The sequence below is a fragment of the Limanda limanda genome, chromosome 15 (assembly GCF_963576545.1).
Source record: "Limanda limanda chromosome 15, fLimLim1.1, whole genome shotgun sequence".
Taxonomy (NCBI): domain Eukaryota; kingdom Metazoa; phylum Chordata; class Actinopteri; order Pleuronectiformes; family Pleuronectidae; genus Limanda; species Limanda limanda.
Window position 1 is genome coordinate 14,971,240 of NC_083650.1, and position 15,522 is coordinate 14,986,761.

At 40.6% G+C, this 15,522-nt stretch overlaps 2 protein-coding genes across 2 annotated transcripts in view; both read left to right on the top strand.

Moving 5' to 3' along the window:
* pde10a (phosphodiesterase 10A) overlaps nucleotides 1-5,804 on the top strand; it is a 54,129-nt gene extending 48,325 nt beyond the window's left edge. The window contains 9 exon segments of the mRNA XM_061087614.1: nucleotides 320-462; nucleotides 691-774; nucleotides 864-1,014; nucleotides 1,139-1,294; nucleotides 2,477-2,649; nucleotides 2,771-2,882; nucleotides 3,068-3,148; nucleotides 3,811-3,899; nucleotides 5,588-5,804. Coding sequence (XP_060943597.1) covers nucleotides 320-462; nucleotides 691-774; nucleotides 864-1,014; nucleotides 1,139-1,294; nucleotides 2,477-2,649; nucleotides 2,771-2,882; nucleotides 3,068-3,148; nucleotides 3,811-3,899; nucleotides 5,588-5,687 — 1,089 coding nt within the window. The 3' untranslated portion in view covers nucleotides 5,688-5,804.
* Nucleotides 5,805-11,247: 5,443 nt separating this feature from the next.
* On the top strand, nucleotides 11,248-14,552 carry LOC133021142 (uncharacterized protein C6orf118-like). Its single transcript, XM_061087919.1, is given in 10 exon segments — nucleotides 11,248-11,288; nucleotides 11,290-11,860; nucleotides 12,077-12,199; nucleotides 12,666-12,725; nucleotides 13,210-13,334; nucleotides 13,437-13,498; nucleotides 13,809-13,978; nucleotides 14,116-14,169; nucleotides 14,296-14,357; nucleotides 14,476-14,552. Coding segments are annotated over 10 exon segments (1,317 nt in total). The 3' UTR covers nucleotides 14,525-14,552.
* Nucleotides 14,553-15,522: the final 970 nt, after the last annotated feature.

Genomic DNA, 15,522 nt, shown 5'->3' on the forward strand with positions numbered 1-15,522 from the left:
GCCGACAGGAGTTATGTTTGGCCGTAATTTATGCCGCACGTCTCACGGAAACGGACTTGAGCCGGCTCCTGATTTATGGTGATTCATGGTTGGAAGGTGTAAGGCTTTGGCGCCAGCACCTGACCATCTTTATTCCTGCGTGTCTGGGAAGGGGACAGGGATACAAACCAGATGTGGAGACACGCAGATAAAATATGATACAGGACTGTTGTGGATAACTTAACTCTGTTTGACCCTTTTGGAAATTCCAACAGTGAATATTTTTTCACAAATTCTTTATTTTGAATTTTAACTAGTTCATGTTCTGTGATTTCCACAGATGTACCATAGGATCCGGCACTCTGAATGCATCTACAGAGTGACAATGGAGAAACTGTCCTATCACAGCATCTGCACATCGGAAGAATGGAAGACCCTCACCCAGCTCAACCTCCCTGCACCTATTTATAAAGAGATCGAAATGTGAGTGCACTTTCAGATTCAGATTCAGAGCAGCTTTGTTAATGTAAGAATGCCGTGACCCTGAGAGTAGCTGACCTGCATGGCTGTGAAAGAGTCCAGACCTGGATTTGTCTGGATCTGTCTGCCTGTCACTTCAACATTCACCGTCCTCAGATGTCCCCTTATCCGTCTCCTTTCTGTCTCCCAGGTGTGCTGCTAATTTAAGACTCTTCTCCTTTCGCCCTCCAGGTTCCACTTTGACATCAATCCTTTTGAGGAGATCTGGCCCGCAGTCTTTATCTACATGGTTCATAGCTCCTGTGGAAAGACCAGGTAAAGCCTCACACGGCTCTGATGACTCGTCAGCGTCAGTTCTTTGTCAAAGCAACAGTTAATCATTCTTTTCCGCTCGCTGCTTGTAGCTTTGAGCTGGAGAAGCTGTGCCGGTTCACTATGTCCGTACGGAAGAACTACCGACGTGTGCCATACCACAACTGGAAGCACGCGGTGACGGTGGCCCACTGCATGTATGCAATCCTACAGAAAACCTCTGGGATGTTCACAGAGTTAGAGGTTTGCTCCTTGTTGGGTCTGGGTTTTAGCACATTTTGACTACAATAAACAAATTGGGGAACAAGATTATCCTCTGGGGTCATGTAATCATTTTTTATTATGATGTTCCCACTGTGATTTATAGAAGAAAGGTCTGTTGATAGCCTGCCTGTGCCATGACCTGGACCACCGGGGCTACAGCAATGCGTACCTGCAGAAGTTTGACCATCCACTGGCTGCTCTGTACTCCACCTCCACCATGGAGCAGCACCACTTCTCTCAGACCGTCTCCATCCTGCAGGTAGAGCTCCCCTATGTTAAACATTTATATCTGTTTATTGTCTTTAAATGCTAGAAACAAGTATGAAGTTTTATGTTTAACCTAACATGTTTTTTATAACTTTATAAACTTGCTTTAAGACTTGCAGACGTTTGGCAAAATGTATGGAAATACCACATAAAAAGAATCAAAGGGATTACAAAATAATTGAACATAGCAGGGAGTGGATTTGAAAAATGATTCCACATGCGGACAAACTTCACATCACAAATTGAAGCCTGCCAATAAAGACAGATGGTGATTTTAAAAAGACAGTTGACATGATTTAATGAGTATTAACGCTCCATGGAGCTGATTTTAGAGACTAAAACTTATGAGATAAAAGTCGTCTTGGAATATATTTAAACTTTAGATTTTAATTTGTACCATTTATAAAAATGGACAACATGACTGGTCCCCAAATGTGACGCCAAACCATCTTGATCGCCACCTGGTGGCTGGCTGCATTTAAGGCCTGTCTCTTGTATGTTGATGTTTTGGACATGGGCCAAACCAAAAAGTCTAAATAATCATTACGTAATTTTTCTCAAAGATGATTTCTGTCATTTCCGCTAATTCTTATGACACTGATGTTTGTTCTAGTGGACATTTCTTTCACCATGTTTACTAAAACAGGGTTAAACATCAGAATTTACAGCTCAGACTGACTCGTGATTGGTCGAACATGTGTCTCGATGGGACATCGCTACCAGCCAGAGTCTGCACCAACTGTGCAGACTCTGGCTCCAGATGCTAAAGATGACACAGTTTGAATCCAAGATATTTTAACTATTTTATTTGGACAGTGAAAGGAAGTGGAGATGTGTCGTCCATTTTTAAATACAGTCTATGACACACACACACACACACACACACACACACACACACACACACACACACACACACACAGATACACAGACAGGTGTATCCTGTGAAAGCAGAATTGCTTAGATTAACATATATATTCTAGAAAATGAATGCTTACAACACACACACACACAACATTTACAACACCTCCCCTGTGAAGTCCAGGAGCAGCTGGGGTGACGTGAACCTACGACGGCCTGGGATGAATCTGAGATTACAACCTGTTGTAGTCTCGCTGAGCTGAACGCCTCATAAGTGGAGCTTTTGCTTTTTTATTGATCTCTTTGTTTCTCATAGCTGGAAGGGCACAATATTTTCTCCAACCTGAATTCCATTGAGTACGAGCAGGTGCTAGAGATCATCCGAAAGGCCATCATCGCAACGGACCTCGCCCTCTACTTCAACAACCACCAGCAGCTAACGGAACTGCTGACTAAGGGTGTGGTGGACTTCAACAACTACTCGCACAGGTGAGGTCACGATTGCACCGGTGCACGGGACCAGATCCCTCACAGACGTGTGGATCTGGTGCACATAAACGGCACATTGAGTTTCTCGACATCGCCATAACGGTGCTTTGCTCCCCTCCAGGGACCGTGTGATTGGTCTGTTGATGACAGCATGTGACCTGTGTTCTGTTACCAAGCAATGGCAAATCACACGACTCACAGCCAACGACATCTATGCTGAGTTCTGGGCCGAGGTATAGTGGGATACTGTTTGGGTTTTAGTGTCATGATCATTCCTCCAGTGTAACAGTCAGATCTCTATAAATACTTTCTACTGTAGATATCCTGCAGTCTGTAAGAGACAAACTAGTGTTGTCTAATGGAGATATGCAGCAGTAAAGAAAAAATGCATTTCTCTTTTTATTTCTTTCCTCCACAGGGAGATGAGATGAAGAAGATTGGGATGCAGCCGATCCCAATGATGGACAGAGACAAGAAGCACGAGGTTCCCCAAGGCCAAGTGAGACCAGCTCTTTAGCTCATGTGACTCAGATCCTTCATTCACACCCTCAAGTGCTTCGAGAGTTTAACATGTCACACTGATTGAGTGGAACAGCCAGAGAAAGGAAGGTAGTGATACTTGAAGAAAACAAGGAGTAGTGAGAACCAGAATGTTCAGGATGTAGAAGTGGAAAAGTTGGAATCAAAAATAGTTCAATACCAGGATCACAAGATCAAAATAAAAGAAGTACTTGAAGCACCATACAGTGTAAAGGCCCAATGCTGCTAGAGACATATGTGGTGGAATATATTTAGCATGTTAAATTATAAAAGGTTAACTAAGAGACTTAATGTGAAGTATCTACACATCCTAAGGGTTTTTCACTTTTGTAACTGTCTTTTCATGATGATGTGGACGTGAATCAAATAATAAGCTTTTATCAAAACTGTCATTTTCAGATTAGGTTTTTGATAATGTTTTTGCCGTGTTGTGTGTATTTTTAGCAAGGGTAACATTATTCAACATGACCCCATTGTTCCTAAATGTAGTAATCTTCATTTATCTGGCTGTCTCTAAAGCTGTTCATACAGTATAATATCATAACCTTTCATAAACTTGCCTCTATTGTCTAATTATGTATTTTTATTCACTTTGTTTTGCTTTTTGTACCTTTTTTAAAGGTGGGGTTCTACAATGCTGTTGCAATTCCATGTTACACGACACTAGCAGAGATTTTCCCTCCATCCATCCCTCTACTAAAAGCCTGCAAGTAAGTGTTCAGAGCTCCAGGGTTCAGAGTGATGAAAAAAGTCTCTCTTTACTCCGTGCATTGACATAAAGACTCTGATGTGACAGAGAATGGATCAAGAATACATTTGTTAAATAACTGCTGGTTTAGTTTCTTCTAACAGTCCCTTTACACAGTATTGTCTGACATGGTCAATAATATGGGTGCAGCAGTTGGCCAGAAAAATAAGATTAGAGGTGATAAGGAGTGTGTGTGTGTGTGTGTGTGTGTGTGTGTGTGTGTGTGTGTGTGTGTGTGTGTGTGTGTGTGTGTGTGTGTGTGTGTGTGTGTGTGTGTGTGTGTGTGTGTGTGTGTCCGTTTATGTTCCACATTCCATTGAAAATGCAAACAAAACACACATGCTACTCTATTGGATTAAACAAACTTGTGCTATGGCTTTCTGAAATCTCATTGAATTAGTTTCTTTATAGAACACAGTGTACTAGCAGGAAACTCTGGCTCCTCCTATATAACATGGTGCATCAGAGTGTGTGATGTGAAACTGTGTCTGTGCATCGTTCGATAAGAGCTCAAGAATGTATTGTGTGTAATTTATGGTGGTGAAGCGGGATCGTGTTGCATGCTCGCCCGCCCTTCTGGGGTTAACCCGCTGGTTTTTAAAATGCTGTGACCTTGATCTGCGGGGAATGCAAACAAAGTGAGCATGGTAATATTTAAGCCCCGGCAGTACGTCAGCACTGGGCTCTGGGTGGGCAGCAGGCCTAGACCCCGAGGAGCCCGGCTGCTTGTTGTGGGATTTGCCACAGACGTGTAAACTGCATCAGGCTGGCTAATTGAAAGGAATGGCAGCAAAGGGCAGCACTTTTTGCGCTCGTATGTCAGGCTTGATTATAGCAGGGGGGGGGGAGAGGAGGTTACCTCCGTAACAAGCAGAGCTGATGGGTCTGCTGCTGCTGCAGATGACTAATGAAGTGCACAGTCACTCCCTGGCTGTGGTCACATGTGTTTGTTGAGATTTTTCACTCGGATAAATGGTAAGTGTCAATGAAATGCATTCAGTTACTAAATACAGATTTGCTTGGTTCATTGCCCTTTTGGTTTGTTGATCATTGTAGGAAATAAATCTTTAATTCTTATATTTCCGACTTTATTGCATGAAATTACATAATTTAGACATCTATAATTTCTCTTTTAACTTAAAAAGTTATTCAATGTGTTAAATTAACAGTATAATTTACTGTTTGTTTGTTTGTTTTAAAGTTAGAAATATATTTTTGTCCCTATTTATGATCAGGTTTACAATGGCAGATGATTTTATATCCTCTCATTTCAAATTTTAAACCATGTATTTGGGCTTTAACAAAAACCCGAGTGGAAAGGAAATACCTCCACTCATAGAAATCCGTGCCCTTAATATGCCAGATTTTTTATTATAGCAGTATATATAAAAGTATCAGTGTTAGAAAAAAGAATAAGAAAGAAAGTAAAACATTTTCTTCAACACATCCTGAACCACGAGGAACAAAAACAAAGTTTCATGGTATTCTATCCACCACTTTTTTACGTAATCCTGCTGTCAAACAAACCAAACAAACAACCAACAAACAAATGGACAGGGGTGAAAATATGATGTTAGCAGTGTTAGTAGCACTGTCCTGATTGCAAACCCATATCAGCAGAGTCTGACCTGAGTTGTTGTGTGTCTGCAGGGAGAACCATGGCCAGTGGGAGAAGATTGCAAAGGGGGAGGCAGAGGATGTGGTGCCTAGCCGACCATGTGATCCAGGCCCTGTCAAGGTGGACAACTGACGACCAAAGGGGTCTCTGGCCAACCAAAGGAACACAACCTGGGTCCTGCCACAGACCTGGAACTCCTGCAGGAGGAAGAAGCCACATGTTGTGACAGCGGGAGACGGATCAGCTAAAGGCGACTTGACTTTAAAAGAAAAAAAAAACACACACACACAGTTACCTCATTGGGTGACGGAGGTGTCAACACTGGCGGTTTCACCAATCCCAGAGACTGACAGACAGCTGGTGGGGCTGAGGGACTTCAACCCATCACCCTACGTCCACTCAGCTTGGGAATTCATTTGGTAGAATGGACCTGTGCTGATTTGGTTGTTTTATTCTGGTTGTTATGTGTATTTTATTATTTTAACTGATTCTTTTATGGTCTTGTATTTGCAGAGGCCTTACTCTGAACCTTTCACAGGCTAGGATATGTGAAACGTTGTTGTCGGTTCAGGCTTTGTTATTTTAGTTGTTTTTTAAATGGTACTGTTTGCCTTCTGTGGTTTATCGTACGTGCACTACTTCAGCAAGGTGTTCCCAGAGACAGAAGGAATGTGTAGAGCAGATGTATAATGCCACCTTATTGAGAAGGTGGGCGTCAGAATGTTTATTTTATTTATCACTTTTAGAGCAAAAATCCTTTGCAGTACTTGAATAAAGTGATACAGCCTCCTGGCGAGAGGAGTTAGATAATGTGGACATTTGTGAACGCAGTCACAAGAGAGTCACAATGTTTCTCCCCACAGTGGGACCCCACAGCACTGCCCCCCAGCTCCCCCTGACATTTAGGAACCTGCTGCAGAAGTACATGGACTCCCCTCTGATCAACAGGATCTGACCCCGGGCCAGCAGTCATAATGTTCGGAGGAGGGAGGTCACGAGAAAAAAAAGATGCACAAATAGCACCACTGCTCGTGTCATATACACAGACAACACTGCGTACTACTGAGTCTCCACTGTCATAACAATATTCTTACACCACTATCACATCGTGAATTATTTACTTTTATTCATCAAAAATCTCTTTCATGAATTAAACTCTAATCTTTAAATTGAAATGATTAAAATCTTTATTTATAAAGCACTTTTCAAAACACAGTTACAAGTTAAAAAAGTTAAGAAATTAGGGTAAACAATTAAAACCAGTATGAAGATCCAACAGCATAAGAGCATAAATACAAGAATAAAATAAAACCTAAAATTCTTAAAATAGTCTGTAAGATCAGAATTAGATTAAAAGTGAATAAATAAAGTTAAAGGTGAATTCAGACCCATTGTCCAGAGAAAGCACATACGTAAAGAATATACTGTTTTGGAGAGGTTTAAAAGAGAATGAGGAGTTTTTCACTCAGCTCCTATGTTCTATGGAGCGGGGGTCCTGACAGAAAAGACCCTCAGTCACCTTCGGTCCTCGATGGGACTGTGGGATGGCGAGCGAGGCCTTAAGATGCAAGGATAAAATCCTAAAATCACTGTAGAATTCTAAAAGCCAAAGAAGAGAAGCTAAAATCAAAATTTGCTTTCTTCTTGTAGATTAAGTGAGACAAATAAACATACCGCACAACTGTTCCCGTAGATAATAAGGATTAGTTTGTTTGCAACAACGGGTGAATAACTGTTGTATAAGTCATATCCAGAAATCATGCTTATCTAAAACCTGGTGAAGGTGAGATGGGTTTCAAAGAGTGCAGTGTGGAATAAGTAGCCTACACAGTCTCAAGTTTTCTCTTTCTCTCACACAAGCGGGTGTCCTTACTGGGTTCAAAGCTGTAGTGACGACACTGAACTTTCATTTTGTCATTTTGCTGTTGATTCAGGGCCGACACCACAGCAGAACTGTTAGTCAGCTTCAGATCCGTCTCACCTGTTAAGCTTATGTCTTCTTCTGGGACTGCAACATTAACATAGTTGGTTGACGTTGGATGTGACAATAAAATAAAACAAAACCTTCCCTTGACCCTCAAGTCTCCCAACGCCGTGCACAGGGGTTACACTTTTTCTAGACTCTTTCAAATGAGTTCCCAAGATCTTCCAAAGGACAAATGTTTTTTTTTGTCTGAAACTGTCATTCCAGTGAATGAAAGTACTGCTCAAATCATTTGTTTTTCCGACTGGTACTGTGGCTCCCCCATCCCCTCTGCCCTACCCCCCCACCCCCCATTAATGGTGTGAATGTACATTTTGATGAATGTTTTGTGGATTGCAGATCCTCGGTGGTGGCACCGCGGAGGTCCTAGTGCGCCGTCGGTTTCCACAACGTGCTCTGTCTTACTTTTACCGAATTGCTTCCAGTGAGCTTCAACCAAGAGCAACAATTAGCATGCACCTAAACTGAAGTTTATATATAGTTTTGCATAAGCGGATAATAGGTGTATATTGTGTACAGCCTAGGAAATAGTTTGTACAGACTGAGTTGTTCACTCTGATGGTGCTAAACTGAATGGCAGTTGTGTGCTTTCTCACTGTGTGTGTGTGTGTGTGTGAGCGTGTGAGAGAGAGAGAGAGAGAGAGAGAGAGAGAATGCTTTCGACTGTCTCTTTCCCCCATTCCAACCCCACCTGAGAACATGGTTAAGTCCATTACACTGCACTGTCCCTTCTACTTTTCAGCACCAGGTATATCCCATCATCTGCACTATGTTTAGCTCATGACCTTTATCGTTATTATTATTATTATTATTATTATTGACGACTATTATTATTATTGACGACTATTACTATTGTTATTTTCTTAATTAGAGTTAAATTTAAATTAACTTATATTTTTTATACAAAGAAAAATAATGTTGGCCTTTTTGTTTTGTACAAAGTGAAACATCAAGAGAAGCAAAACGGTCTAGACATGTTACTGTTACCCAGAATAATTGAGGAATGTCTCAACTGTAAATGTAAGAGCAGTAGCCCAAATGACTTTTATTAAATACCTAAAAAATACACCTGTGTGTCAGATCATTCTTCACTTATTGTTTGAATTATACTTGTGTGTACTGTATTTAACTAATTTGTCAATTCTTATTATTGTGTTGGTAGTGCTGCAGAAACAATAATATATTTCCTTAGTTTCAAGTGGGACAAACAAATAGACTATTTGTCAAATTATAGAAATATTTAGAATGATTTAAGAAAATTGTTACGTGACCGTGGCTCTTACAGTGTCAGTTTGTGCTCGCATACAGTCCTAAATGTCACCGTTCTTCTCAATCTCAAAGGTTTGAATTTTGTTCAAGTGTTTTTCACTATATTATATCATCATATAAACAAATTTGTAGCACATGACACAAATATTCCTGTCTGAACGCGCTCTCAGACGAACAATGAAACCTACTCATTTCTGCAAGATGGCTGCCCATCACCAGACAGACCCACTACAGTGTGAGATTCAGGCGACTAATGTAGAAAGCGTTCTTTGGGGTTTTCCAAATTAAAATTAATTTGGAGGGATGACTCATCACACCATGTTTCTTTATTTCTTTTTTCAGGGTTCCCCAGTTTGAGTGTTTTATTACAGTTAGGCAATTTTATAGGGCTTACAAATACAGGCACATTTTTCTTTCACTGACACATGTGATCATTATCTGCTTACGACATATTGATAACTGGTCAAATTAATGCAGAGACATAAAGTTATCTACAACCTTAATCTTTTTTATATAATATGCAGTATAGAGCAAGAAATGTTGTCGTCATCAACAAAACAAGCTCAGTTGGCAGGTTAATGCTTCAGCTCTCCAAGCATCCTCCTTCTAATCATCATTTCATCAAACGTTAGTGGACATCACAATTAATTTCAACTCCACCATGTAGCCCTATTCGTTTCAATGAAGCATAACATGTTACACTGTCTCTTCCCTCAAGCTCAGCTTTGCCATCTGGGTGCGTTCCTATTCTGGCCATTCCAGCCCTGAGGCTGAGTTTCACTCCTCTTCTTTTCAGTTTTCCAGCGCCGGCTCCACTCATGACTGTGTTTTTACTTGCACAGCATACAAGAAGCCAATCATTGTGAATAACCCGATTAAGATAATAGTTTGATTAAAGCATTTACAGGGTTTCCCCTACTACCAATGTTTACATGATTCATTGGGTAATTGCTGTGTGCAAGGATTCATCATAGGGAGATGTTTGGGAAAATAAGACAACTTGAGGATGTATGTTGGTCAATAGTTTTTCCATATTAAAGCAGGATGTCATTTGCAGTGTTGGAAACCATTCTTCAACTGTGTCACATTGTTATTGCCTCTGGATCCTCAGATCTTAGACAGGCCAGATGTTCAGATGAACTCAGATGGCATTGACATCAGCAGCAGCAGCAATGATGAGTCGGCTGACTTGTAGACGGGTTATTCAGTCCCAGGGAGAGAGAAAGAGAGAGAGCGAGTGAGGGGGGGATGACTAAAATGAAGCCTAGTGAATGATTCATTGTGTGATCAGCTTCACTTAGTGTGTGAACACCCTTTTCTATGAGACACCAGTCCTTAAATGTATCATGCTTAACTGTTTATCACATGGTGACACTATACTCTACTTATTTTATTTAGGCCAGCAAGGTCACATGTAGATGCAATATCTCTTCTATCTGGGAGTTCTGGTCAAGATGGGCAACAAGGAATTTAAAAAGTTTCAAAATAAAACACAAGCAGGGACAAATAACACAGATTAAACATATAGGAATCCGTGGCTGAAACGTATAGTATAGAAAAGAAAAGGCACATGTTAAAAACTTTGACATTGTGAATGAAAACTAGTTTTAAAGATGTTTAAACGTGACGAGGGTTATGGTTCTGTGTGTCAGATGTTCAATAAGCAACACCAATTAACACGTGACTTGCTGTGAGTTAAGTAATTGCTCTTTAGTTATTGTTCTTCTTCTTTTCTTTTAATTAATCCTCGGTCGCCTGTGCACTGCGTTTCAAACGTGTCGTGGTTTTCACGTCACTGTCTTGTCTCTGCAGGTTCAGGTGAGATCACACGGAACTCAAAGCTCTTGGGTCCGATTATTAACGAGGCTCTAAACGCAACGCTTACGCGTGTCGGTCTCCTTGGTAACCGAGGCGAGGACAGACTGGGATGAGGGAACATTTTCTGTCGTGATGTAAGAAACAGTTTGATAACAGGTTGGATTATTATTTTGCTTTTCCCTACGTCCACTTTGTTTTCACGCTTCAGTTTTGCCTTAACAAATGTTCTAAAATCACGCAGAAAGAAATACGACGCACATTTTGGCTCTGTGCTGCCTGACGAATGCGGAAGTGGTTTGTTTGAGAACTGTCCGGATTTGCAATAGTTTCCTACAGTTTGTTTTTCACGTGTTTTTGTTGTTAAAACATCAGATAATTATTTCAAAGTCACTCACCTGTTCCATTGTATGTGAGTTAATAGTTTTAATCAAAAGTTAATTAATTGATGATTATGATATTTTGTTTTTTTGTTGTATATTCTGTGTCAGTGCGGTTTATTTAAATTATCTATAGCTTAAGTCAATGGAAACATCTCAGTCCTGCTATTATGTTTCTGTATTTATAGTTTATAATGTCTAGTATACATGAGGTGATCACTTCATGTGATTTTTTAACAAACTCATGTCCAGCCGCTAAAGGCCGACGCCTGGGAGCTTCAGTGCTGGTCCACAGAGTGCTGCAGGCTGCTGAGGCTGCTCAGAGGGCCGACACCCTGACCTTGTGCTCGGGTCAGCTGGGGCCCCGCAGCCTGAACCGGCCTCATATGGACACAAAGCAGCCTTTCTGGAGGATGTCACAGAACCAAGGAGAAACCCCAAAGCCTCTGACAGTCCAGAGGAGACAAATAAAGACACTGACCGATGTGAGGGACAAAGAACTGAGAGAGTCTCCCTCAGAGTTTACTGCCAGCACAGCTTTGGTCGAGTCTGAGCTGTTGGATTCGAGACAAGACCAGGCCTCTGATCGCTCATCACATGCAGGCGGAAGAGAAGATGGTAGTGTACCCAAGATGGTTCATTGTTGCTCAAACTCTGTGCCGTCCAAGCTGAGAGCTTCTTCCCGGAAAAAACCTGACCCCTTGTCCGATTCTGAAAAAAGCCATTTTAACCACGGAGAACGGAATAACAAAGACTGTCTTAAGACAAAACAATGGTTTGGGAGGGAATTAGTAGCAAAGCAGGACCTCTGGGCTGGAAGAAGTGTAGTAGAAATGCATGAGAGGAAGCTACAAAAGGTGAGATGCACACAAACTATCACCCTACACTTTCTTTTTTAACTTTCATTCTTTCCGCTTTGTCCATTTCAAATGCGATGGTAATTCTCTGATGTTCTCTCAATCCTCTTGCAGAAGGTGAATAAAGACATGCACAGATTCTCAGGCACATTTAAACTTGCTAACGATGTGTGGTGTGTGTGTGTGTATGTGTGTGTGTGTTTCTGTCATATCCAGGAGCTGAAGAAGCTGTCAGTGCAGAGCTGGCCCAGCAGAGACCGCCTTGCGGTGTTCAGTGACGTCTTTGATGATGTATGTGAAAGCTCGCCAGTATTTGGACGCATCCTGAGGGAAATTAAGGTTTTTCCATTTCCTCTGTACCCACTAGCACATTTTTAGCATGTGCCATAAGACGTAACAGCGCTAAGAGAGAGTGTGTCCCTGGTGAAGCGTGTCGAAGTGGAACAACCACTGGACCCCAGTCAGGGTGTGTCAGGTAGCAGGTTGTCAGAGGGCAACAGGTCCATTGTCATCATTCATAATAAATATGTCAGAGTAAGACAAGTTTTGTTCATTGCTTGGTATTCATATGTTCTAATGAGTAGACAGGTTGACATTATAATGCAGTCAAGGCAGGATACAACTATGTTGAGCTTGTATTATGCTTTATTTCAAACATGCATATCAAAAAAATACTAAGAAAATACAATTTAATAGTATCAAAAATATAACAGTAACTTCGGTGGCATATCTTAACATATCTCAGTATCTCTACCCCACACATGTAATGATATAAATATATATTGTTTATATTTTTATCTTCCAGACAGATTATGATTTGTATGTCAACCACATAATGGATTCCCAGTCTGCACCATGTGACAAGGTAAAATGTACACAGCCCTTATATTCAGTTTACTGTACATTTAAATAAAAATGTATTAATTATTTAATAATTAATTTAATAAAAAATTCAAATAAATTAAATTGATATTGCAACATTTAAAAGTAATATTAAAACAACTGCACCTGTGGATCAGTGACATTAAAAAAGGTTAAAGATAAAACTTACAACAAGGCCTGTCATTCATTTTCATGACAGGCCAGGCCACAGAAACTGAACTCAGGAGTACCATCTGTATTATATTTCCATCTATATTTCAATGTGAGGATCGTCATGAAGCAGGAACATAACTGACAGCCAAATAAGGTTGTTGGGGTTACATAACAGTAGCGATGCACATTTCAGACAATAAAACTCTCAACATAAGTGACAGGAACCTGACGTAGTTTTGCAGTAGTCACTAGCAAGCATCGCTCTTTATGGCAAACAGTAATTCTTCTTACTTTGTTGTGTTCCTATGTTACAGTTGCTGAATATTTCACTTGAAGATCTTGGCAGATGCAAAGAAATGGAAGTGGAGCTGGATGAAGCTGAAAAAGAGGTTTGCAGGCTGGAGCAGGAGGCTCGGAGAGCTCTACAGGAGAATAAACGGTACTGCAAGGATCTCTCTACACACACACACACACACACACTCACACAAACGTATAGTTCATTCTATTAGTTTAAGCATATTTGTTCTTTTTTCTTTCCCAGAGTCCGAAATGAATCACACAATGTTCCAGCTCTCACAGGCCCAGAGGACAGTGCCATGAAGAGTAAGTCTCAAGACTACATCGGTATGTCTAATCATTGGTAAACCACATCCAAGCATTTGCTGTACTGTTTATTACCCTGCAGGGCAGAAGCACATTTGTTCAGTCTGTGGATAGACTGGGCAAATAATCACTTTGTCATGTCATCAGACATAAAGAGAGTGTTGTAGTGTCCGTGAGTCAGCTGTGACTTTATGATGTCTGCAGGGTTGTGTATGCACATGGATACAAACACACGTGTCCACATACATTAGTCGCTACAGTGCATTCATGTTTGTGCTCCTCTGTGTTTGGACAAATGCGTCACTGTCAGGCTTGCGGGACAGTGGGACCTCTCTCAGCCACAGGGACAGTGTCCAAGTCAAGAGGCTCCAGGTGTTGAACATGTGGAGAGAGATCCAACAGCTGGAGGAGGAGATTAAGGAAAAGCTGGTGTCCGCTGTTACAACCACCGCCGCTGAACAACACATCAAACACCTAAAGGTGCTGGGAGATAGACCGCTTATCCTCCATTTTTCCTCCCTCTTAGAATATGTTGTCCTTTGCCCTCGTTCAGAAATGAAGTGCTAAGAATTATATAACCAAAGATAATATTTACCTCTTTTTCTGTTTTCCTCCAGTCAGACAGAGTGAGACTGATAGCGATAAACGACCGTCTGAAGGCCACCAGCGAGGCAAGAGAGTTTGACCTTTTTCCTGCCACATCATCACATATATCAAACCGTCACATATTGTAAATGCATTTTCTGCTACATAACAGTGGGTGATTATATTTTTTTACCCTGTATTTTCCCCTGAAGAATCTGGAAAACAAAATCCACATGGTGCTAAATAGAGAGAAGTCAAGCAAGACCATAAAACGGTACATGTAATGTTGCACTTATGTCACAGCTGACTGCAGAACTTTACTGTTGATTACAGAGATCAAGTGACTCTTTCTTATTTTCTTCTTCTCTCCTCTGTTCTGTATTCACCAACAGGACCCTGTGGAATGAACTACACAGTGATCTACAGGCAGAGAGTGAATAGCTTCATCAACAAGTAAACCAGAGAATCGTCCCTGGAGATTCATGTTTCAAAGTCAGACAGTATGAATTGGCTAAAGTGTAATGCATAATAAAATTATTTAAAACAAGTTGATAACTTTTCAATTGTTACTAATGAAACATCTTAACAGTGGTTTGGTGTATTATAGGTTGATGTGAAGTTTATATTTGCTACTCTATGTACGGTTGAATAGTTTGACCTCTAACGATGCAGTATATTTTATAACAGGATCATGCGTTTGTTGGTAAATCTTTCATTTATGTTAAATAGTGATGTATTTAACTACTAGTAGCCTACCTTAGCTGTCATATTTAAATAGAGGATTAATAAAATGTGAGTATCATATAAAGTAGGATAAAATTAAAATATTCTGTGTGGAGCCATGATGCAACAGGAAATTAGGATAACTGCTCTCTTTTTAAGCAACAGGAGGAAATAATAAATATTAATTTGTACAAGATGAAAAAGGCAGTGGAAGAAAACTCCCTCATCAAAAATCACAGCTGGTATCAGAAAAACAAACCTCTCTCTCTTTTTAGGACAAACTATAACAAACAATTCAATTTCCAAAGCATTGGATGCACATTACAGTTCAGACACCAGAGGGCAGCAGGAACATATTTGAAAAGACTTGTACACTGTGAAGTCTGCATTGGAGCAAGCTAGTCAGAAAGATCCACCCAATAATATCTCGGCAAATGAACAAGAACATACTTAGTTGTGTATCTGTATTCTCAGAGCTGATGTGTGACCTTTATCAAAACACACTGAAGATCATTTGAAGTGTGTGAAATCTTGATGAAAGGTCACAGGATGAAATGCCAGCATTTGAAACACTGAGTAATAGAGTGGATAGGAGGGGTTTTAAATTTTTTTCCAGGATCAAGTTCCTCGTGACTTTTGAGTCATTAAATTCCGATTATAGCTTTGTGGATAAAACTGCATCCATTTAATGTGATGGAGAATCACAGGGAATGATT